This window comes from Convolutriloba macropyga, chromosome 1, assembly GCF_964194025.1.
Source record: "Convolutriloba macropyga chromosome 1, txConMacr16.3, whole genome shotgun sequence".
NCBI lineage: Eukaryota > Metazoa > Xenacoelomorpha > Acoela > Convolutidae > Convolutriloba > Convolutriloba macropyga.
Genome location: NC_134468.1, coordinates 84,038,528 through 84,065,166, shown reverse-complemented (window position 1 = coordinate 84,065,166; position 26,639 = coordinate 84,038,528). Strand labels below are relative to the sequence as shown.

Sequence of the window (26,639 nt, the reverse complement as noted above, 5' to 3'; positions counted from 1 at the left end):
AAGTAATTGAACGAAAGAAACGCCCAATTGAGTTGACTTTAAAAGTGAGGCACAAATCGGTATCCAATAGTGAAATGTTTTGCCCAAAATAACAAAAACCTTTTACGACCTTATATACAACTACTGCCTACCGACAGACTTGAGTACTATTTTGTGTGTTTAAAACCTGAAAGCTTTGATTTAACTTTATAATAAACCTATCAGTTGAGTTTGAAATTCTATTTACCGTCGAACAACAACTTTTTACTATAATTGGACTTTAGATTATTAAATTAGAATAAGAACTGTAACAAACTATGCTAGATGCAGACAATCATTTTCGACAAAATGGGAAGGTTTTTCTGCTTAAGAAAACCCAAGATCCGATTTTCTTAGTTGTGCATGACAGCATTGGTTTGATCACGAGGATAATTATGTAAACTGTGATATATTTTTATTAAGAGTGTGCGTTTCTGCACAACTTTAATTTTTCATAATGACTGCGAAATGAAGTGAAGCAACTCTTCATTTAGACCCTCTTAGTTAATTATATATGACAGTTTTTATACTTTTCAGAGCTATGAGTCCCTTGATTTGATAGATTTTGTTTCGATAAAAAGAAAAAACAGACACACGTTTACAGTAAATGTTCCAATCTTCCTTTGGGAGCAAATAAAACCAATTGTTTAACTATACAGTCTAATTTTTCTGTTCTTTTCGTAATCCCAAAAATTGTATGAGGGTCAGTTACTTGTAGATTGGCATTTTTCACTTCATCAAGTCAGAATTTTCTAGAACCACGTTTTCTGGACAAAGTAGTTGGGACTTGCTCTGTTTTAATAGCTGAAGACAGCAGGAAACTCAAAATACTGAAAAAAAGAAATCAATAAAAACTATTCTCAAGTTTTGATTTTTCTGAAATATTGATTTCCAGATTTACTTATCATGTTGGGAATTTTAAAGGCGTTGTTTTTTCTGCATCGACATTTTTGAAAAAAACATCTACTTTACTTTAAATATTTTCTCTGCTCTGCCTTTACTAATTATAACCAACTTACGACTGGAAATGTGCTCTCAAATGACTGGCGAGCGTTTGGATTCTTCAGTAGCTAACTGCTGTTTAGGGAGAGTCTTTTTGTATTAATAATTTAAGTTTTTATTCAGCCTGACATTTATCTAATTATTATATTACCTCTTCAAACTTTTCATCACTTTTCTTTTTTCTTTCACTAAAATCGATTACCAAATTCTTTAAACTGAAAACCGCTCAAGTTATTGAAATTTTGTTCAAGTTTATTCAAACAGCTGCCCACTAAGGATATTTACAGATGTTTATTTATAATCAGACTGCTGACTATATGGCTCTTACTCCTTGAGTTGTTTAAAAGCATGATGTTATAATTTGTTTGATGGGCTGATGACATGGCAAGCTTTCTTTTTTTCTATTATGCTGTAAAAATACATTTACTTTTTTCTAAATTATCTAGTCCAATTTTCTGATTCTGTGACAACTTCAATGATAAACATCCAATTTTGTTTTAGATTTTCAAAGTAGGGTATTTTTTTGCGTTTTTTATGTAATTCTTTATTTTGCTGCACTCTTCAGAACAATTGTCATTTGTGCAATTTATCTTTGGGTCGATGTCAGAGTTTGGCGCCTGATTCCTATCCATAACTTGGCCAAGGTCCGAAATGGCAAATTTCAATAAATTTTACGATTTGTGGAAACGTGGCCCTACTTTTCACGATTCACATACCACTCTCGACGATGTGATTAAGTTACGCAAAACTTGGAAAACATAAACTGAACAACTTCGGAGGAATTCCTCTCGAACTACAGGCGGGAAATTTTAACTAGAAGGGTGTATTTTTATTTCACTCTCACAATCACCTTTATATTGGCGTGGCAACGCGAGCAACTTAAATTACTCAAATGCGAAGAACTCAAGCGTGAAAAAAGGTCACTCAAGAATTCAAAGAATGTTCTAGAACCAAAAACGCTGCACAACCAAGCAAAAAATGCATTAAAAATCAACAAGTTTAAAACAAATTCTTTTAAAATTTATTCGAGAGCATTTAATAAATTGCTTATAACGTAAGAAAAGCTTACCTTTTGTCACGAGAAATAGCAACCAATTTGTACATGTAAGCCTAAAACTTTATTGCCGAATTTTATTAGCAAATAATTGAGACCGAAACCAAAGAATAAGTTGTTCATGTGAATAGTGCTGTAAGTAATTGTAAAACTGCTTGTTGTTTTCCTAATCCACTAATAGTATTGAGAGGAAATTTTCTGATATTAAAAATCGATTAGGCTCTTTTTTCTCATAATTAGATACTGTAACCGTTAGAAATGGTGAAGTCGAAATATTTCACATATAGTTTGGAAACTGGAGACTTATGGCTAGGAAATGCTTGGCAATAGATTGTCCCAAGTGTTCACGCTAGCGCCAAAAGCTTGTTTTGTGAAAAGTGAGAACACTTATATCCAATTTTAATGTAAATTTCAACCAAATTAGCCTAATTTATTTCATTGTCATACACGCTTACAACTCTAATCTTAAAACATGGGTTGGGAAAAAGCCCGACAAAATCGAGTATAATTACTCGAATTTTCGGACATTGGCCACGTAATGTCGTTTACCATTGCATATATTTTTGGGTAAACTCACTTATTTTCGATACTGAGCTCCATTTTTAACATTGAAAATGTAACCAACCCGTATTTGGAGCGCAACCCCTGATTGGTCTCCTAAAGAATATTTATTCAACATGTTAACACTCTTGTTCAAAAATTTCAACACAAGTTCAACATGCACTCTTTCCTTACTATCTATAAGTGAGGGCATCGGAATAACTTAGTACCTCTGCGCTTGCGTCGAACTGTCGATGATTTTGTTGCAATTTCATCAATTGTGTCTGGTGTTTCAGCTAATGGTAGCGTTTTGGGTCTCACGCGGTGCTGTCCTGACGTCATAATGATATCCGTCAACTTGTCATCAACTTGCTAAAACATTTGACATATTTACCCAGAAATCTAGCCATTTAAAGGAACAAATTCTATAAACATAGCTGGCAGATTGCCAGAAAGTAGCCGCAATAGATTCGTAGATCTGCAGTCTCAAGAAAACAGTAAAAAGACAGACCAAAAAAATTCGTCTTTTCATTGAAGGCTAATATGTTATATCTTTATTAAAAATCTGTATAAGTTTTTGCTGCCTCTATTAGCTGCTTTCTAATAACCTTCATTTAGAGTGACACACATTCATTTGACCTTATCTCTTTGAATTAAAGTAAATAAAAGTCAATTTCAAAGTGAGGAAGTCATTTTTTTGAGAGTGAGGTAAGTCAAGTGCGACCAAAAATTTAATCTCGCGAATGAACAAAAAAAACTTGCTCCACTAAGAGCGAAAAATGACGTCACGCATGCAGTTCAGTTGAAATTGCATGAACGAATAAACAAAAAGTGGCTGTGACGTCATATGGTCGTAACAAAAATCTTGACGACGAAATAAAAAACATAGCAGGACAAGTCCTGAAATACAATTCAAAGAATTGAATGAAAAACTTAGAATTGCTCTAACTGACCAGCAGATCAATTCAATGATGCCAGTTAAAACACAAACAAAATCATCTCAAAAAATCGAGAAACAAACAATGAAACAAACTAAACAAATATATAATCATTGATAAAACTTTGAAGCTTTTAACCCTAAGGCAAAATTTGATCCCTTTAATTATACCTAATTCAAAAATATGTTCAAAACCAAGTTTTGTTTCTGAGGTTGGTGCAGTTTTATATCTGCAAGGCCTGAAAAAATTCATTGGCCCTTGAAGATCGATTAACTCGAAAACTTTCAAAATCTAAAAAAAATGATAACAATTGAAACTTTAAATTTTAAAACATTTGAAATGTCGCTGAAAATCGTAATATTTTTATCTTGAGAATCATTTCATAAGAAATAATTTTGGTGTCTCTAGAGGCTAACCAGCAAACCAATTCTAAGCCTTAAAAAATAATTGGTTCAAAGATCGATAGGCAATAAATTTTATAAAAAAATTTCAAATTTCAATAAACAGCAATTCGTTCTATAAAAATGTTGAAACTCATCTAAATAACCCCCTAGCAACTATTTACAATCATACTATCAAACCATGTATGAGGTTATCTGGCTACTCAGGCGAGAAAAACTGAATAAAAGACAATTGTTTTGAAAAAAAACTTAATAACTTGCAAGTTTTATAAGAAAATTTTCAAAATCCGAAAGGTTAATTTGTTGAAAACAAATCCATTGAAAACTAACAACTATGCAGAAATTTTTTGCAGAGCCTGGAATAGCCTTACTGGCACTTGGGAATGGACAAATACTAAAAATTGACAAAAACTTAAGGAAACCTCAAAAAAATTGCAGACTTTTTCAAAAAAAAATGGTAAAATTCGAGACATTAAAATGTTGAAAACCACTCCACTATCACTAAAAACTATTCAATGCCCTATTATCAAGTATTAACGGAGATTCTTTGGCCCCTGAAGCTGGAAAAATGCAAAAAATGACAAAAATTTTCAAAAAAACTTGAAAAAATGTGCAAAAACTAGTGTTATTTTGTGTGTTTATGTTTGTAGTACCAAAACATATAGCTCATAAAAACGGTCATAACAAGTACTTTTGTCTCGCAAAAGACCTTCAAAAACTTTTAAAAACTTTAACCTAAAACCAATCAAGCAAAAAATTTAAAAAAAAATCACAAAAAACTTGAAAAAATGCACCATTTTGAGAACAAAAACTCCTAAAAATGAACTTTAAACCTTAAATTGAGGCCCTCCCAGCAGCTGCAACACTCTAAGCACTTGCAGAACTACTAACGTCCATTTTGGGCCTCTAATGAAACTTAATGTCCGATGGGCTTTACCTGTTTATCCCCTTTTGAAAGATATAAGTCATTGAAACATGTATAAACACATCTTAAAAAAAAACATAGCCGGAAGAATTCGGGAAACAACTCGAAGGAGAAAATTGTCCATATTTATGACTAAAGAATTAGAACAACTATTGTTAACCCTGAACCTCCACAAAAACCATAAAAAAATTAAGGAAGAATAGAAAGGCATTCAAAAACAAATTCAACAAAAAAAAACTAGAACAACTTGAGTTTTTTAACATGAGTTTTTTTATTAATACAAGGAAACAAAGCCAAATAAAGTTTCTTTAAAATTAGAGCAATGAAAAGCTTGCAAAACAATGGGCAAGTTATAATAGGCTGAGAAGCTTGTCTAAGATTAAAAAAATTAAAACTGCAAAAAAAAAGAAAAAATGTTTTTAAATTTTCCCAATTTTTCTGCAAAAAAAGATTTATAACACAAAAATTTTAGTCAATTGTTATTTTGAAAACTCATTAGGTAAAAAGGTTCTATCCAAATCCCACTTAAAGCATTAAAACAAAAAAAAACAGGCAAAAAATCATTAAATTGCGTCTAAATGTCAGCAAAACTGATCAAAATCTCCAAATTAGCATTAGCTGAAATCAATTATTTGAAACCTTCAATTCCTATCAAAACAAACCTAAAATTTGCATAATATCATAATCAAACCTCATAACCATCAAAAGTTGCAAAAAACTGCTTTTAAAAGCCGCACGTGAACAAAAAAATTTTGCTCGCTTAGAGAAAATTTTTTCACACATCAATTTCTCGCTCTCTCAAAAACAGCGGTATGAACAAAAACCACTCTCTTTTCGCTCTTCTCTTCATTTTGTTCAGCAACAAAATCACTCCAAATTTTTTCACGTGTTTCATTTCGCGCTTCAAAATTCACTCCAATAAAATTGATTAAAAAAGGACTTCTCCAATACTTCTCTTCGAGTCGTAAAAAGACAGCGACCCAATACAATTCAAATTCTTTTAATTGTAAAAAACCAAGAGAAGGCCAAAAATAGCCCCAGCTACCGCTGTGCGGCTATTAAAAAAACATGCATTGTCAAAAGCAGACACCAAATATTTGGAATTTCAGGTTATAAATATTTTTTTGATTGTGGCTTTAAGCATGTCTTCATTTTCCCGTCATTCACTTGCCAATGATGACAACTGATACTCTGCTCAGTTTACTTGGCTTGATCTGCTCTCTCTGCAAATTCAAGTTGCATCAAAAATTTTTTGTCAATTTTGAAGTTTTCACCTTTTTGGAAGTTGGTGCATGAATGCTACGACTCTAAATGATTGGGATTGAGCTGGTGATAAACAGCTCAATTTAATGTTTGACTTCTGTTACTGCAAGGTTCTTCAATTTAATGATGATCTGGTTATGATTGATACCCATTTCTGCTGTCTAGGTATTGCATTTTTGTCGTTTTCTACTTTAAAAAAATTGTAGTTTTTTTTATTTGGTTATGAAATTAGCATTATTCTGCTAAACATTCACACTGTCAGCAACACCAAAATTTTCACTAAATTTGCACCTAACTGGGACATAAAATGAAATTGGTAAAGCTTAGATACGAGACGTGAAAACTTCATCAAATTGTTTGAAAGATGAGTAGTAAAGAATCGAGTAACAATAGTAATTTTACTTCACGACGTAAAGCAGTTAATATTTATTAGCTTTAAATCAGACCAATTGAAGTTTTATCGATATATTTTCAACCACAGACGAGGAGGTATCTTGTTATCTTGGTAAGATGAGTTATAGCCGCCGACATGTATAAAGATTAGTTATAGCCGCCAACATGTATTAAGATTACTAATAGCCATTGACATATATTAAGATTAGGAATAGGATCTAGGGTATTTGTTGCAGAATTTTTGCAGTTTTTGCAGAATTTTTTGCAAACTTTTTTCATTTTTGAGTTAAAATTACGTCATAGCAGCTGTTCGGGGTCAATAAATTGGCAGGTAATAATCGGTGCGTACTGGATTAGCTAATTAGGATCCGCTCCATTAATAATAGAAGTATGTTATTTTTTAGCAGTTTATAGCTTTTTTTTCAAAAATTTTTATATAATCTCTTCTGATTGGTTAAAAATGACAGATTTTTTAAAAAATTGAGTTGGAAAATCTACAAATAACAGACACAGTATAAATTATGCACATCAAATTACAAAATAACTCGAAAATTTACATTAAATAGGTACAAAATATAAAGCATAGTTATAAAAAATCACAAAGATAAAATAATAAAAATATCAGATATTAAACATCATAAAGAAAAATTATTATTAAAACTTTACAATATAAGGGGTTCGGTATGGATACCGTCAGCTATAACTACTCGTTTGGGATGGAAACAGGACAGCCCTTTCTTTGTCTGTTCATTTGAAGCAACACAATGATTTATTGTTCTGAACCTTTCTATTTGTCGAAGTAAGGTTGATAATTTCATCCATCACATGTCGATATTTTTCCATTGGTCCATCTCCAGTCTTCTCCAGAGTTCTTTTGTTCAGACCTTTGCTACTAAATGTGTACTTGTCAGACTTGGCATCGTAGCAACAATAGGTTTTACTGCAGAGACAAATCATTTCGGTGCATCTGAATTCTTCTTTGAAGAGTCCTGGCTCTCTTTTATTGTGCTTCTTGTACTTTGAGCAACATGTTCCAGGAAAAAAGTTGTGTGAGGCATCTGCTCTGAAGGAATCATCACAGTCCTTTTCTCGCAAAGTCTCCCATTCTTCCTTTTTAGCAGGTCTAATGCAATCGTACAAGTTCTCGTGCGCTAGCGCTAAATAAAAAGAAGCCGAGTCCATTTTCAACTCCTCAAACTTGTCAACATCGCAAAATTTTTTAAAAAAGTTGTAATAGAGCTCCAACATACGTAACTTAGCGTATTGAAGTTTAAAAAACTGCCTATTGTAGGTTCTCGATGCTCAATTTTGGATTTTGCGAGCTCAACTTCGTAAATTTCTTTTGACACATTGTTCAGACGCTTAAACATTTTCCCATTGATTGCTTTGTGCCTCCTCTCATCATTCAGGTACTTGGTCTCTGTGTGTCCACTTCTGTCCATAATTTGATATCCATAAGAGTTGTTACCCAACAATTTCATTGTCTCAGCCAAAACGCTAGAGTCAGGATTTTCATCACCCGTTCTTCTAGCATCTACCACTGACTGAGCAAAATTGTTGAAGCATTTTTTCGGTGTGTATTGTAAAAATCTATAAATTTTTGTGCATTTGAGACCAAGACTGATATAAAAGTTGAGTAAAGGATTAATGCTTGTCCCATTTTCCAACCTCAAGCTCGAAATCAACAGTCATTCAGGTTGTTTGAGTAGGTTGTTTTCAATTGCATATTCTCTCATATAATCTCCAATATCGGCTCGACTGACATTAAAGTTCTTAAAAATAGGAGGGAAATTAGAGAACTTGTACTTTAATCCGTCTGGAACTTCGATATCGCACTGTACATATCCAAACATTCTCCCATCTGTTATTTTAGCTAAAAGAGACTCTTGCTTCATAGGTAGTTTGAAGAGTTTGAAGGGAAAGTTCTTCCTCACGTGATTTCTGACATTTTCCTCTTTTTTAACTCTTTCCCACCATTTAAACTCCCAGACATCAACGATATTGTATCCTTTTTTGTCAAATAATCTCTTCTGGGTCCATCATGTTCTCTTTTTCTGATTCCTCTCTGCATTTCCTCCTCCGAGAGGCTCGCTCGAGATTCTTGGCATGGGCAAGAATGAAAATAACAACCAATCGCTTCGATCACTGTGTCGCAATAAGCACTATAACCGTCCACGCTAAAACAGTCAATCTTTTTTTGTTTCCCGGTTGTATAATAGCTTTCAAGTGTGCATTCTCGGCGTGACCATATTCTCAAATGTTCGAGATTTATTGGTTCGAGCTTTGAATTTTTGAGAATTTGTATCAAGCTCCCATTGTGTGTAAAGCCCTGTTGGCATTTCTTGACTCATTGAAAAGGGATAGAGTTGACTAGCATCAATCACCACGATAGATTTACATATATTTTCTGAATTCCTGATGTAGGTTTGATCAACTACTGCCTTTCTTGTGAACACAAAAGAAGGTCCACCAGTCATGTCCTGGCGTATTTTATTATGCAAAATCCTTGTCACTTACAAAAAAGGGAAAAATTTGTGATTTGTTGACTTGTGAAGACAAATGTTTGCTAAATTGGGAAGTGTACATCCGTGTTTTAACATGTCGATTCCTTTGTTGTGGTAAAATTCCATCATTTTCTGCATTGCTTCCAGTGTTGGAACAATATCCTTTGTTGTTGTACCACTTGACAAAATCTCTAAATGTAGACATTTGCTCTTCCTCTCTAATCACTTTCAAGTAATTGTAGTTATCGACTCCAGATGGGGGAACGCCTTTCAGTCTCAACTTTTTCAGAGCTTCTTGTTGAGATAGTCCACTGTTCAGTAATTTTTTAAAGTCATTGAATTCTTTCTCCAAGGGGTTATGATTCTTCAATTTACTAAAGAAATATTCATAGGGGGTAGAAAAGTTGCGTCAAGTTTATTGGGAGAATCGAACCATTCATATGGGAAGAATCCTTTAGTCTCGCTGGTCTTGTAAGCTTTGAGGAATGAACCGAGAGATATAGCTCCTCCTATGAAATTTAAAATATCAAGAAACTGGACGTCACCGAAATTGAACGAAACAAAATGGTTCGCCTTTTTGATAAATGTAGGTTGAATATCCCGCTCATGAATATCCCGCTCATCTGTTGAATCCAAATACAGTTAATGTGTTGATATAACGCACAAAGTGTTGTTGCGAGTCCAAAAGTTGATTTTCTGCATTTGTAGGAACTGAGTAGACATATCAGCTTCCTCCTCCTCCTCCTCCTCCTCCTCCTCCTCCTCCTCCTCCTCCTCCTCCTCCTCCTCCTCCTCCTCCTCCTCCTCCTCCTCCTCCTCCTCCTCCTCCTCCTCCTCCTCCTCCTCCTCCTCCTCCTCCTCCTCCTCCTCCTCCTCCTCCTCCTCCTCCTCCTCCTCCTCCTCCTCCTCCTCCTCCTCCTCCTCCTCCTCCTCCTTCTCCTCCTCCTCCTCCTCCTCCTCCTCTTCCTCCTCCTCCTCCTCCTCCTCCTCCTCCTCCTCCTCCTCCTCCTCCTCCTCCTCCTCCTCCTCAATACACTCAGCTTCGAAATCTAATGCAGGTGTTGTGTGACCTTTCATTTCGTTCAATTTTTCAAACATGGCATTAACTCGGCTATTGATTATCTCCTGAATTGATGCAAATTTTGTTTGCATTTCAGTTTTACTCTTGTTAGCTAACTCTTCAAACGCTTCGACAAAAGAAACAATCAGGGTCTTAGGGTCTTTGTCGCATAGAAACACAGGTTCTTCAATCAAGTTGGAGGAAATGGAGAAAGATGTTGGCTCATGTTTTCCAATCCAAGTAGTTGTATTTGCATCTTTTAGCTCTTCAGTGGGAACGCAGATAGATTCAAAGTCAAAAATAGTCAAGTTTTTGAACAATTTTTGATCATCGTAAGAAATTCTGAACCCATCGAGTTTATCAAACAAAGTCTCTCGCAGAGTATTTACACTCTTCAGATAAACGTGCTGTATCCTATCTTTACAAGATTTCACGAGGCGGTGGAAATTACCAGCACGCTTAACAAAAGTTTGACATTTAGGACAGTGGAATCGTTTGATGAACGTGTTGATATCATCAACTTAGCATGTATGGTTGTTGTAACGCAATAAATTTATGTTCTTCTCATACATTTCAACACTTCTTCTTGAAAGTTCTCCGACAAATTCTCCTTCCTCTATATCAATATCACAAATAAAGATGTTTTGTTTTATCGCATTCTCAACAAACACGAGGTGATCGATTGACACTCCTCTAAACATGATTGCGTCATATCCAGATCCATGAAGAAAGCACTGATCAAATTTGCTGCATTCGTTTCCAACTCAGATGATCCATACAAGTGAACAGCTATAGCTCTGAACAGGCAAAGATAATCTTTGTAGGTCTCGCCGTAACCATTCAATACAAGACAAATCACATCTGATCGTCTGAGTAGCTGTTCAGGAAGAACAGCATCGACACATCCCGTTGGAAGGTTTTTTAGGGGAGCGCAAAAAATTGTTACGTTAGTAGTCAATGCAAATCGCCAATTCGTGTTTTCCCGCACCTGTGCACAGGTCTCCACTAGATCCAGCTTTTCAACTCTGTCTTGAAGAGAGAAAAAGTCTCTTTTTGAGCAGAGCAAAAGCGACTTTTCAAATAAAGTGTTGTTCTCATGCGCATAAATTACCGATACTCGTCTGTGTCCACATTGCTCAAGATAAATCCAAGAGCCAGATTCACTTTGGCCGAACAATTTAATTTTTCAAAAACTTCTTTTAACTTGTGGTTGATCTCATTGGGATCGAGCTTGGACAATTTAAAGTTGAACACTCGATTTCTCCCATTCTCCATTTCCGTATCGTCAAAAAAGTGCTGACAAGCATTTAGTTCCTGCTGCAACTGCTCGTTGTTCTTGTCTAGCTCCTCCAATTCTAGGACTTCGTTGAGCTTTTCCGTCAATTTGGTCCCAATTTTTGTAGAAGTTCCATGCTTTCTGCTCTTGTGTTATTGAAGAGAATAGAAGCTAAGGAACTCTTCCAAACACACAGTTCACACAGTACTAAGCTTAACATCTTTTGGAGCATGATGCTTGGCAAGGTGATAATTCAAGTCATCCTGATTCTTCGTATAAAAAATAGGACATTTGGGACATGATGAAGTCCTACTATCACAAGATTTTTTGTGCCTGGCCATATTTAGTTTAGCAACCATTTTGTTGCACTTTGCGCATTTCACTGGAAGATTTCTATCGAGAGCAGGCATTGTTGTGTTAGTTCAAGACGAATTGAGTTCAAATCAGGTAAATTGCGGAGCAACTCAATCTGAAAGTATAATGATTAAAAGCTGCTATGTAACTTTGAGCAACTCGACGATGACTCATCACTTCCATATATGGAAATGACGTCATTTCTTTTTTTAGAACCGAGCGTCATGTCAGAACAATCTAGAAGGTTGATATGATTCCAATAGCGACAGTTCTGCATATAATTCACTAACTTTCCGTTTAAATGTACAGATTCGTTCCGTGGCCAAAAATTTGAATTTACATTTTTTTTCTCATTTTCCACTCACTTTTAATTGTTAACCTTTATTTGAATTTTTCTTTTCCCATAGAACTTTGTGACCTTTCCGTTCGTTCAATTTTTCAAAGATGGCATTAACTCGGCTATTGATTATCTCCTGAATTGATGCAAATTTTTTTGCATTTCGGTTTTACTCTTGTTAGCTAACTCCTCAAGAGCTTCGACAAAAGAAACAATCAGGGTCTTAGGGTCTTTGTCGCATAGAAACACAGATTCTTCAATCAAGTTGGAGGAAATGGAGACAGATATTGGCTCATGTTTTCCAATCAAAATAGTTGTATTTGTATCTTTTAGCTCTTCAGTGGGAACGCAGATAGATTCGAAGTAAAAAAAAAGCCAAGTTTTTGAACAATTTTTGATCATCGTTGTAAGAAATTCCAAACCCATCGAGTTTATCAAACAAAGTCTGTCGCAGAGTATAGACACTCTTCGGATAAACGTGCTGTATCCTATCTCTACAAGATTTCACGAGGCTGTGGAAATTACCAGCACGCTTAACAAAAGTATCACAATTAGGACAGGGAATCATTTGAAGAACGTGTTGATATCCAGATCCATGAAGAAAGCACTGATCAAATTTGCTGCATTCGTTTCCAACTCAGATGATCCATACAAGTGAACAGCTATAGCTCTGAACAGGCAAAGATAATCTTTGTAGGTCTCGCCGTAACCATTCAATACAAGACAAATCACATCTGATCGTCTGAGTAGCTGTTCAGGAAGAACAGCATCGACACATCCCGTTGGAAGGTTTTTTAGGGGAGCGCAAAAAATTGTTACGTTAGTAGTCAATGCAAATCGCCAATTCGTGTTTTCCCGCACCTGTGCACAGGTCTCCACTAGATCCAGCTTTTCAACTCTGTCTTGAAGAGAGAAAAAGTCTCTTTTTGAGCAGAGCAAATGCGACTTTTCAAATAAAGTGTTGTTCTCATGCGCATAAATTACCGATACTCGTCTGTCTCCACATTGCTCAAGATAAATCCAAGAGCCAGATTCACTTTGGCCGAACAATTTAATTTTTCAAAAACTTCTTTTAACTTGTCGTTGATCTCATTGGGATCGAGCTTGTACAATTTGAAGTTGAACACTCGATGTCTCCCATTCTCCATTTCCGTATCGTCAAAAAAGTGCTGACAAGCATTTAGTTCCTGCTGCAACTGCTCGTTGTTCTTGTCTAGCTCCTCCCATTCTAGGACTTTATTGAGCTTTTCACTCAATTTGGTCCCAACTTTTGTGGAAGTTCCAAGCTTTCTTCTCTTGTGTTGTTGAAGAGAATAGAAGCTTGGGAACTCTTCCAAACACACAGTTCACACAGTACTAAGCTTAACATCTTTTGGAGCATGATGCTTGGCAAGGTGATAATTCAAGTCTTCTTGATTCTTCGTTTAAATAATAGGTCATTTGGGACATGATAAAGTCCTACTTTCTCAAGATTTTTTGTGCCTGGCCATGTTTAGTTTAGCAGCCTTTTTGTTGCACTTTGCGCATTTCATGGGAAGATTTCTATCGAGAGCAGGCATTGTTATGTTAGTTCAAGAAGAATTGAGTTCAATTCAGGTAAAATGCGGAGCAACTGAACCTGAAAAAACAGAGCGTATAATGATTAAAAGCTGCTATTTATCTTTCAGCTACTCGACGATGACTCATCACTTCCATATATGGAAATGGCGTCATCTCTTTTTTTAGAACCGAGCGTTATGTCAGAACATTCTAGGAGCTTAATATGTTTCCGATTGCGACAGTTCTGCATATAAGTAACTAACTTTCCGTTGAAACGTACAAATTCGTTCAGTGGCAAAAAATTCGAACTTTACATTTTTTTCTCATTTTCCTCTCACTCTCATTTGTTAACCTTTACTTGAATTTTTCTTTTCCCATACAGATTATTTCACCAAAGAAAAAACAACAAGAAAATTACTCTTTAAAAATTCCGATTGTTACAGTATTTTGAATAGACGTAGTCCAAAATTGTGTATCTCAAATATTGATAAAATTTACTGTCTTAGATCAAATTGAAGAAAAAAACTAGCGCATAAATGTGCTTTCAACACAACCAGTGGGAGATCAAGAAAAAGTTTGCATCTATTATTGAAGAACAAGTTTACGTTGTGCAACTTAATGTTGTTGTATTGGAACCTTCCATCCAATCAGACTTCAGCTTTAGAAATTTAATTCTCAAGATAAACGATATCATTTTATACATTGCTTTCTCTATTTTAATTTTCTTTTTTATTAACCGGGTTTTACTTGATACTGCATTCATTTGTGAAAAATCTTGATCAAGAATCACTTACAACTTTTGGAAAAAATTTACGAAAGAAAGGAAGGAATCGTTGATGCTTACAGAGTAGATGAAACTGATGTTGATTCTTATTTCTTTTACAATTTCTTGGATGTTTTTACTCAAAACAACAGAATCATCTGATTTAGTAAAAGATTTGAATATGCAACCTTCTCTATCAAAAAATTCTAGTCTGATGACTAAATAACTAAACAATCGAAACTTTTGATTTATCGTCAGAACTACACATCAACAAGTATGAAATGGTTTTCATTTTGAATTCTGTCCCAAAAATTATGGAACAGTACAAAAATCTGACTCAATCTAATTATGTTTCAATTCCTGAAGCAGTAAAAATTACTTCATCTCTGCAGAGTGTGCTATTTTTTCATTATTACAAGGACCATAATGCGGAGGGGGTAAAAGTAAGATTTGTAATACGATTCCCCAACATTTATATACAAAAATTTAGTTCCAAATTTGGAACATTTTCCGAGATCGATTTGAGATTCAACGAGATGGAGAGAATTTATCAAAGCTTGACTTTTTTGGTCAATTACGTCAACTCATTTCCTCTAACTTATCCATCTTTGGCTGTTATTTAGGATAACACGAGTAAAAGTTACCTTTTTTGCTCACTATTCAGTTTTGAGCTTACCTGTTTTGTATAGTATTGTTAGTTTTCTATGAGTTGATTCCTTCTCCGGTATATTTACAACTGATACATTTCCTTTTCTGAATAATAGCTTCACTTTTTCTGCTAAACATTACCCTCTTTGGAAACTTTGTTCTCATTGGTTGGAGTTTAGTATAAATAGAGCTGAAAAATTCATCCAACATCACTTGCTTTCTCTTCTCGTAAAACAACACCACCTCTGTCTCAACTACCTTTGACTCTAATCTTTCTTCTCATCTCACTGCATTGAGAAATGGAAGTTACAGTGCAGAACAAAGGTCTTCTCTACTCAGTTGCTTTCACAGAAGAGACTGGTCGGATAAGCATCAGAGACCTATCGAATGGTCTCTACGAGTCAATTCTCACCCTGCCTATTACAGTGTGGCATATTATTGAGCACCAGCGACAACAATTTGACACATATCATCAGGGACAGGTTCTAATCACGGAGAATCAGCTTGGAACTCACGCAATGGGTCACGAAGTTGCTGTGATCAGTGGGCATCACTATCCTCACGTTAATGGAACAGATGTTCCCGACAACTACGTTGCTTGAAGCATTCAGTACACATTTCCGTGGGAGGAAGGAAAGATTCCCAACAACTGGTTCAATACACCAGAGAGAAGTCGAGTATCCAGTTAACAGCCGCAAAACAGCCTTCTCCAGAATAGTGAGCAACGCTGGCAGCAGTGAACAAAGCGAATTGAGTGTCGATACTAGCACCACGTGGTCATTTAACGATCTGGAAAACTTCGATCCAGCTCAGTATTATGGTTCGACTGATATGTCGACCACACCGTAAATGACAACACCCTCCTTAGAGGACCGAACAGCTCACAACCCCATTGTGCTGACTGATAAGGCTCCGGTAACTCCCATCAGTGTTCAACCTACGGGACCTCCAGCAATCGTTGAAAGAGTTCGTTCATTTGGCAATGAAATTCAAAACTTGTCAGTTTACGTTGTGGGAACCCTTTTTGAATAAATTTGATATTGTAAATTTTGTACTTGAATTCTTTTAAAGTACTTTGTGATGTATTTATTCTTTTGTTTTAATTCATTTTTTAAGTTCAAAAATTTTTTTACCCCGAACACTATGCAGGCTATGTTCAAGCAAAAACACAAGAATTTTTGTCAAAATTTTATAGTTACTTTGATAAAAATTCTGCTTCTTAACAAAAAAGCTGATTCAAAAATTGATTTTTAAGAAAAAAACTGAATTATTTTTTTGATTTATAAAAAAAATCTCTGTTCTGAAATTTGATTTTTATTAAAACAATACAATTTCGAAGGTTATCATTTTAAAATGTAAAGAAAATTTCTTTTTTTGAGCAGAATCATACTGTAAAATGAAGAAAAATGAATATTTTTTGCGTTTTTAAATGACAGTTTTTGAACAAATTTTAGACATTAAGGAAAATTTTTATAACTCAAAATTTGATAATTAAGAGAGAACCTAGAAATGATTTTCGATTTGTAAGAGAAAACTTTGAAAAAATTTTCGATTTTTAACAGAAAACTTGTTTCAATTTTCGATTTTTAAGAGAAAATTTTTTTGTAAAATTGATTTTTAACAAAAAGTTAATTAAAATTATACATACAAATACGAATCACAAAACACAAACAAGAATTTAAATACGTTATTTTCTAATTTCAAAATACAAAAGAGGATTATCAATTATGCGCTGGCCATCTACCAAACAATCAACAATCTTTATCAGTTCACTCTCATACTTTCTAAGGAGTTTCTAAGGGGATGAATTCTATCTAGAAAAGATGATCCAAGGGTTTGAGTACTCGCATTTCTCTGCTCAGCGCGTAGTAGGTGATGCTTGAACTTCTTTCTGCACAATCGTTTTCTGGAGATACTGGGTAATTTTGCACCACCCTGGTTAACTGAGCAAAGACCGCTCCAGACTCTTTTAAAATGGAACCAAAGAACTGATCTTTTTAGAGTGTGTACAAGCAATCAACTGTTCGATAAATATGAGACAAGTTTTCTATTTTCTCTAGTATCTCCTCCACTGAGGATGAAATGAGAATAATGTGGTAGCGACAAGTCTTTTATGGACAGAAATTGTCATTATGAGTAGCAACGGAGTATTTTTTAGTGAGTAGATAAGGCTTATACTCCTTAAATGATATAGAAAGGAATAATGTCTAGTCATTATAATCTCTGTAAAATTGAGGTAAAACCTGACACATTATTGCTGCCATTTCCATTTCGGGATAACAGAATAGAACCTATAAATGGAAACAAAAAGCACGGTAACTTAATTTTCTATTTTTAGAGGTAACAATTTCTGTCTCCGTAAAAAGCTTAAATTCATTTTCATAATGATACATTTCAAGAAACTGAAGGCTAAAAGAATTCGTTGTTATACTTGTTCAAAATATTTCAAGCACTACTTTTCTTTAATGCAACACAGACTAGCTAAACACCAGGATCTTTTTGAAATTCTGTTTAAAGATTTCGCGACCCTCTAGATTTCCAAATAGATTACCCTGTAAGGAAATAACGTCATTTAGCATACCTTTTATGGGTATAATTGAGGTCATTACCATAAAAGGAAATTTTTAGTTATTGAGAGAAATTGCATACAAATACCAATCATTTATTTTGTTTTTCACTCTCAGCCCAATTGGTAAATATTTCTCTCTACAGCATCACCTTTTCTTTCCAGTGCTCCTTCAATGTACACTCTAAAAAATTTTTTTACCCCGAACACTATGCAGGCTATGTTCAAGCAAAAACACAAGAATTTTTGTCAAAATTTTATAGTTACTTTGATAAAAATTCTGCTTCTTAACAAAAAAGCTGATTCAAAAATTGATTTTTAAGAAAAAAAACTGAATTATTTTTTTGATTTATAAAAAAAATCTCTGTTCTGAAATTTGATTTTTATTAAAACAATACAATTTCGAAGGTTATCATTTTAAAATGTAAAGAAAATTTCTTTTTTTGAGCAGAATCATACTGTAAAATGAAGAAAAATGAATATTTTTTGCGTTTTTAAATGACAGTTTTTGAACAAATTTTAGACATTAAGGAAAATTTTTATAACTCAAAATTTGATAATTAAGAGAGAACCTAGAAATGATTTTCGATTTGTAAGAGAAAACTTTGAAAAAATTTTCGATTTTTAACAGAAAACTTGTTTCAATTTTCGATTTTTAAGAGAAAATTTTTTTGTAAAATTGATTTTTAACAAAAAGTTAATTAAAATTATACATACAAATACGAATCACAAAACACAAACAAGAATTTAAATACGTTATTTTCTAATTTCAAAATACAAAAGAGGATTATCAATTATGCGCTGGCCATCTAACAAACAATCAACAATCTTTATCAGTTCACTCTCATACTTTCTAAGGAGTTTCTAAGGGGATGAATTCTATCTAGAAAAGATGATCCAAGGGTTTGAGTGCTCGCATTTCTCTGCTCAACGCGTAGTAGGTGATGCTTGAACTTCTTTCTGCACAATCGTTTTCTGGAGATACTGGGTAATTTTGCACCACCCTGGTTAACTGAGCAAAGACCGCTCCAGACTCTTTTAAAATGGAACCAAAGAACTGATCTTTTTAGAGTGTGTACAAGCAATCAACTGTTCGATAAATATGAGACAAGTTTTCTATTTTCTCTAGTATCTCCTCCACTGAGGATGAAATGAGAATAATGTGGTAGCGACAAGTCTTTTATGGACAGAAATTGTCATTATGAGTAGCAACGGAGTATTTTTTAGTGAGTAGATAAGGCTTATACTCCTTAAATGATATAGAAAGGAATAATGTCTTGTCATTATAATCTCTGTAAAATTGAGGTAAAACCTGACACATTATTGCTGCCATTTCCATTTCGGGATAACAGAATAGAACCTATAAATGGAAACAAAAAGCACGGTAACTTAATTTTCTATTTTTAGAGGTAACAATTTCTGTCTCCGTAAAAAGCTTAAATTCATTTTCATAATGATACATTTCAAGAAACTGAAGGCTAAAAGAATTCGTTGTTATACTTGTTCAAAATATTTCAAGCACTACTTTTCTTTAATGCAACACAGACTAGCTAAACACCAGGATCTTTTTGAAATTCTGTTTAAAAATTTCGCGACCCTCTAGATTTCCAAATAGATTACCCTGTAAGGAAATAACGTCATTTAGCATACCTTTTATGGGTATAATTGAGGTCATTACCATAAAAGGAAATTTTTAGTTATTGAGAGAAATTGCATACAAATACCAATCATTTATTTTGTTTTTCACTCTCAGCCCAATTGGTAAATATTTCTCTCTACAGCATCACCTTTTCTTTCCAGTGCTCCTTCAATGTACACTCAATCCTCACCAAAACCAGGAACTGATTCGGTTCCTTTTTGAATGGACTTTGGTTCCAATTCAAAAAGATTTGGGAGATTTACTGTTTTCCAGATTTCAAGAAACGGACAACTTCATACTGAACCAACCATCTATGTCTTTAGAAAAGAAAATTCTGGGACTGTTGAAAAGTACCAGCAACTGCGAATTGTAGACTAGGAGTTTCAAAAATTCTGCTTCCTCAAGGAAGACCTTCTCAATGGAGAACTAGAGATGAGAGAAAACCAACCTCAATTCGACAAAAACATAGGCATGGAACACGTGCTGGAACAGTGTCACAAAGTGAGGGAGATTAGCATTGGACAAAACCGAAGACTCTATGTTACTTTCCTTCAATACATCAAGGACAACCCAGCTTCAACTTATGTACAAAATCGACTTTTTTGTCAAAAGGAGAACAACGAATTCAATCAAGTGACTTATGTCAGCTACACTCTGGAAGAATTCAAGGATTTGATACAAAATTTGAAGGATTTTCCTAATATTCAACAATGTACATTTCAATAAATGTGTAATTTTTTAATGTGTTTGTCTTTTTAATTTATATCTTTTGTTCTTTTTTCGTTTTTTCAACCTGAAAATGAGTTGGAATATTGGTTCCTCCAGAAAAATTTTTTTGAGTCTAAGAAATAAAGTATTCCACGTTAAATTTCACTTCGAACTAAAAAAGTCTTCTTATACAGTTCTTGAAGCTCTAAATCTTCCCAAAATTGATAAACTTGACAGTGAATACAATTTTTCAGAACTAAAGTGGGTTATTCAAAACTGATTACGACGCACTACTTTAATATATCAATCTGATAAACAAGAAATTTCCATTTCATAACATCCTTGGAACGGAGTTTAATGGAGTTTTTTGACAAAAATTGAACTAAAAAAAGAAGAATACAAAAAATTATTGGAGCATCTTCCTGACCTTCTTTCTTATGTAGAGACTCTCAAAAAGACCAGTATCACTTTAGATTTAAAAAAAAGAAAAAAATTGATGGATATTGTCACACTCCTAAATATTTTTAATTGTTACAGTAGTATTTTTCCAATGTTTCCCAACAACCAAAAACGAAAAAAACTGTTTCCTGGCTGCATGTAAAATTTGGGATCAAAACATTAATTTGGAGGAATTTCGTTTACATGCAATTTTACACAATTCTGCTGGAGCGGTTAAAGCAACTTCAAACCAAGGACCGGGTTATTGTTACATGTTACCTCAATTTCCGAGCTCATAACTCTTGGGTCACATTACTGGTCTTTTCTTTTGTATCTCTATAAAAATTTGTCCTCCACGTATTTTCAAAATGCTAGACTGTTGATCATTATTTGAAAAATCATCCCAGAAGAAAGAATGCCTCTCGTTGTACTAGATTTTGAATGCTTAGAAAGAAAAAATTGTCAAAGAGTTGGGAATCTTTAAGGACGGAATTGTACATGGATACAGTTTTCTCTCACCTAAAGACTACAAACCAACTTTTCAAGCAAAATGGAATACAAAAAATATGCACGGTATAATTTGGAACCATGGAAAGCTTGATTATCCTGAGCTGGCTTTTATCATACATCAACATTGCTCACCAACTGCAGAGTACTTTGCTAAAGGACTTGAAAAATGCAAAATGTTATCACCCTACTTGTGTAAGGATGTGGAAAATCTTGATGATCTTGGTTGTCCGAAGGCTTCCAAACTATTAGAAAACGATGCTGCTGAATGGAATTGCAGCACCTAACAGTATCGACACAAAAAGACTCTCAACTGTGCAGAGAAGAAACCTTACGCTTATGGGAAATGGACTTTGAATTTTTTTTTAATATTAAATGTTTGTGTTCGTGATTATAATTGATCATTTTCATTTGTAATTTTTTTCTCTGAAATTAGTATTAGAGAATGAGTTGGTTAAAAAATATCTAAAAACACTGTGTTCCCATGATTTAATATTCCTTCATAGTCTTGCTCCTAACTTCGGTACATTTTTCAATTTTGATGCTTTTTCTCACTGATTCCTTTGACGGAACAATTTTTTGGTTGTGTGTTATGTTTAGTTCACATATCTTTTGTTAATTTTTGGCATTTTTTTGTTTTTTACGTTTCAATTCAGTTGCACAGTTCCTTTATCCCTAGGGAAGAAGATAGCGTATAAATGACTGATCACACTGATAAGGGACTTCAATTAGGTAATTTTGTCTTTGATGACAATAACCAAGAACGTCAATCTTGGAAATGTTTTGGAGAGACGTGTAACCGGTCTTTAGTAGTTTTTCTGTCCCAGTTTTTTGTCATACTATTGATTTTAGCTTGTTGTATCGTGAGTATTACATTAGCTGCGACTTGTGAGAAAACAACAGTTTGGATCGCCATTTTGTCGAGTACAGTTCGATATATTTTACCTTCTCATAAATTATGAACAAAATAATTTCCACGAAAGCACGGACTGATATTTCATTGGTTGGACCAAGTGGATCTGGGCAATCTCATCTCATCCATGATTGGTTAGCTTTTGGAACTTTTCAACCGAACTTTTGGAACTTTTCAAAGAATTTGACAAAATTTACTATTTTTATCAACACTATCAATCTCTTTACGGACTAATATCAAAAAATAAAAATATGAAAAACATTGAGTTCGTTCAGGGTGTTGATTTTGAGTTGATACAGAATTTACCTAATAATGGAACAAATTATTTACTTATTTTTCAAGACTCTTGTGAAGAAATTTCTAGTTCTAAAGAATTTGTAAAAATAGCTACTGCTGGTAGCCATAAGGGTTTAAGCAAAGTTTACATAAAGCACAATCTCTTTCATCGAAGCCGACTAGGAAGGGACATTGAGCTACAGAACACCCATATTGTTTTATTCAAGTCATCCATAGACGTCTTACAAATAAACACGCTCAGTCAATAGTCGGGATTGGGATCTCAACTAAGAGAATGGTATACCACAGCAATTTCATTTCCCTATGGTCATTTACTTATTGACCTCACTCCAAATACAGTCGACTCTCTAACATACTGTACTAACAGTGGTTCAACGCCATCTTTATTTTGTCTACCTCAAAGCAGGCAACAGATTACATTTTTGAACGATGAGCACACAACATCTTTCTACTCTGGTCGCGTTCCCAGAGCTTCAAAATAACTTTCAACAAATATTGACCCAAAGACTTCATCCAGTTTCTAAACGAGTGCATTGTAAACCTTCTAAGAGGAGAGCTAAGAGAAATTCAAAAACAAAAAGTTTTAAAGTTCAGAGAGGAAACTCATCTGCTTATTCTAAAATGAACTAGTCTCAGTAAAAGAAAGCAGATCCTGAGCTCCAAAAAAGGGATCAGTCTTATATCAATTTTAACTCCGTCAATCATTAATCGTCTCTCTTGAAATAGATCAGTTTGTTTTGATTCCTCAACAAGTTTATGATCAAAAAGTCAGGTTATCACCTCAAAGATTGGACAAATATAACGAAAAACAGGATTCAATTCCATAAAATTTAGAAACTGTTTATAAGAATGTTATCGCTAAAACAAAGTCTTCCAGCAACGAATCACTTATCAATGAAATTTTAAATTCTCCTCGCATTAAGCTATCCCATTTGGACTCTATTTTCTTAGACGGAAGAGAAACAAACGTTGCATTTATCGAGTTTGTATACGCTTTGAAGTAGAATAACGTTGAACGTCCCGATATTTATTACACAATTCTTGACGCAATTGGCTTAAGTCCACATAAAATTATTTATAAAGATGCCAAAAGCAAAGAACGAGAAATCTGGATCCCTTTTCAATTCTGAAAGAGCCAAGATACAGAGGTTGTACAGAGAAGGAAAAGCCGCATATGGTTCAGTTCAAAACCTTCAGAAAGCTAGCGTGTTGTCAAAGAAGAAGAATACTGGTTTTTTATACAGAAAGAATTCTTACACTAAATTTCGACAAGCGATTCGGCAATTCGAAAGATAACCTGCTTTTGCAAAACGTGTCAATGAGATTTGGCGTCTTGATTTGTCTTGTATGGATAAATTGTCTGAAATTAATAACGGTGTGAAATATTTAGTGTTATGTGTTGACGTCTTTTCTCGGATGGTCCGTGTTCAATCAATGAAGTCAAAATATGCCTCTGATGCTGTAGCTGTCCTTAAAAATTGTTAAGGAAGAACACTAAACCTGATAGAGTGTGGGTTGATCAAGGTCCTGAGTTCGGGGGAGAATTCAAAAAAAAATTTCAAGAGTGAAGACATCAAAATCTACTCTACAGGAAGTGAAACAAAAGCTGCTGTAGAGGAAAGAGCAATTAGATCTTTAAAAAACATTAGTTATCGCTATATGGAGGAAAACAGCGATAAATACGTTCACAAAATGGATAGTTTTGTTAACACTATGAACACAAGAAGTAACAGATTTATAGGTAAATCCCCCAAAAACGTTAAAAATTCAGTTTTTTTGTCAATTTCTTACAAAAACCATAATATTGAGTACAAAAAAACCACGCTTTAAAATTGGAGACAAAGTTCGAATCTCCAAGTACGATATCCATTTTAGAAAAGGTTACAATCCCCAATTCACAATTGAAATTGTTGAAATTGCGACTTTAAAACCACCAAACTATAACCTACACGGAGAACAAGGTGACAAAGTTCGAGGCAAATTTTATGAACAAGGGCTTGCAAAGTGTATCATATAGAGATGAATTGTTTTACTGTAGAATTGGTTTCGATTGCTTCCTTTGACTGTTACCCAAATAATACATTAAATTCTTTTACAAACTTTCTTCCGGAACAAATTAATCTCGAAGGAGAATGGAAGGTTGCAATTACATAACTATCTTATCCTTCCTTGTACCAAAACATCACGGAAGGGAAATTCTTCTATCTAGAGGAAGCAACACCAAATACAAAACCATCAGACTATTACACACTTGATCCAGGTCTATATCCTTCGATCTCTGATATTGTAAACGATATGAACAAAAAAATTCAGGAACGTGAAAAGTATGGAAAAAACACCAATCAAGTTACACGATAACAAAATTACACAGCGAATTTCTTTGAGTCTTCCCAATGAGAATTCTTTACTTGTTATATTTAGTGCTGATCTTTGTCATGTCTTTGGATGTGAAGAAGCTGTTTATGGGATGGGTGTTTTCATGAGTGGTGCTGGTCCACATTTTCCCATGTTCCCTTATGACATTGTACGAAAACATGCCTTGATGATATATAGTGATTTTGTTGAATACAACATTGTAGGTGATACAAAAGCTGCTTTTATACGATGCTTTCCTTTTACAGAAAAGGTCGAGAATGGAGACATCATCTCAACTGGGCAATACATGAATTCTAAAAACTTTCCAAACCTACAGTTTAACAAAATTCTGATAAATTCATTCCACAGCATAAAACTAGAGCTCCGAGACTCTTATGGTGAAAAAGTACCTTTCAACTCTGTTGGAGCAACTAGAGAAGTACCAATGTTTAGAAAAACTTCTGAAAATCATTTTTAGAATTAAGACTGTAAAAAATGGTTGCTGATAGTGACTTACGTATTTTCGCGGATATGCCAGACAAAGGGGTAGAGGATTTGGAGCTTTAGCGCAAACAATTGGGAGGACAGTATTTCAGTTTTTGAGACGATATGTTGTCCCAGCAGAAAAAAGAGTGGGAGCTGATTTAATTGAAATTGCTGCTCCTGAAAATTGATATGTTTTGACAGGGAAGAAAAAACTCAAATCTGTTGCTGCTGATGTTAGAAAAAGAACATTACGTAAACAGCTAGGTGCTGAAAAACAAGAAAGCGTCGGCCTTTTTCGTAGATCACCTCCAAAACTCAGTCGGCGTCGTCGAACAAGAAGAGATATATTTGCTAATATAAAATGAATTCTAGATCAACAAAGGATTCTAATTTTCGATATGGACACTTTACAAACTCTTGCTTGGAGATTTTTGACAAAAGTCTTGTTTTGGAGCCAATCGAGTCTTGTCATGTTCAAGAATATTATCCTAGTAATTCACTGGATGAAAGCAGCATCGAAATTTAATTTGAAACAGATAGAAGCGTCTATCTTGATATGAGAGATATCCACCTTCAAATCAAAGTTGGACTACAAAAGGGAAGATTGTTTTATGATTTATGAAAAAAGATGAGCATGGAAAACCAGATATAGGTATGTTTTTCACAGATGACGATTTACATCATCTAACTCACGTCAGCAATATATTACACTCACTCTTCTCCAACTGTGAAGTGTATCTGAACAATCAACAAGTGTACAACTCGAATGGTCTCTATGGCCACAAGGCTTTAATTTCCAATGAATTTAATGCTTCCACGAGAAATATTGAAAATATTTTGGCTTGTCATGGATACGAATTCGAAAAAGAACCTACTGATTATGAGAAGAGTCCGTTTATAGACCGAGAGGAACAACTTCTGCTGAAACATGAAAGCACTTACTACGGTAAATTAGCTATTGATTTATTCTCGTGCAAGACATAATTTTTACTTGATTTCCTACAATCCTCACGTTTCCCTTAATGTTCTTGACTGTTCCCTTTTTACACGACGCGTGGTTGTTAACGAAGTGTATCACGAGACTAAATACAAATTAACTCATCAACCTGCCTGTTATAACTTTATGGAAATAATTGCACGTACATTTATTGTTCCCTCAGGACAGAACCAGTCTATTCAGGAAAACGTTTTTAACAATGCTCCAATCAGAAGAGTAGCTATTGCGATGAACACCAATTCGGCATTCATAGGACATTTTCAAGAAAATCCTTTCCATTATCAGAAACTTGGTTTGCGAGAACTTAGAATTATTCGCGAGGGTAGAGCCATAGTATCTCTTGATACAACTAATGACTGTAGAGCATACGTAACAACAATGAAGGCAATCATTTTTAACGAGGAAATTCCTGCGTTACTGAATCATCAATTTGAGAACCACGACATACTGGTATTCGATCTCATTTCATTTCAAGATGCTGGAGAAAATATTCATTATCCTGAACAAAGCGGTGAAAGTAATCGATTGGAAATGTTTTTGGATCGTTTGCTAAGAAACGTGACAGGAATAATTGTTCTGGGAGAAAGGATGTCTACTGTTAAAATTGATCAATTTGGGACTAAAAAGGTCTGAGACTTCGCTTTTGTTTTAGATTTTATATACTTTGTTGGAACATTTGTAGGTTTAACCTCTTTATCTAGCTTTTTTTCTCTACACC

At 34.4% G+C, this 26,639-nt stretch overlaps 1 protein-coding gene across 7 annotated transcripts in view; it reads right to left on the bottom strand.

The window, feature by feature from the left end:
- Window positions 1–26,639, bottom strand: part of LOC142352245 (uncharacterized) — a 123,234-nt gene that overhangs the window by 65,367 nt on the left and 31,228 nt on the right. For all 7 annotated transcript variants that reach the window (XM_075404766.1, XM_075404724.1, XM_075404716.1 and 4 more), the window contains exon 4: window positions 2,845–2,986. In XM_075404766.1, coding sequence (XP_075260881.1) covers window positions 2,845–2,986 — 142 coding nt within the window. The remainder of the gene's footprint in view (window positions 1–2,844; window positions 2,987–26,639) is intronic.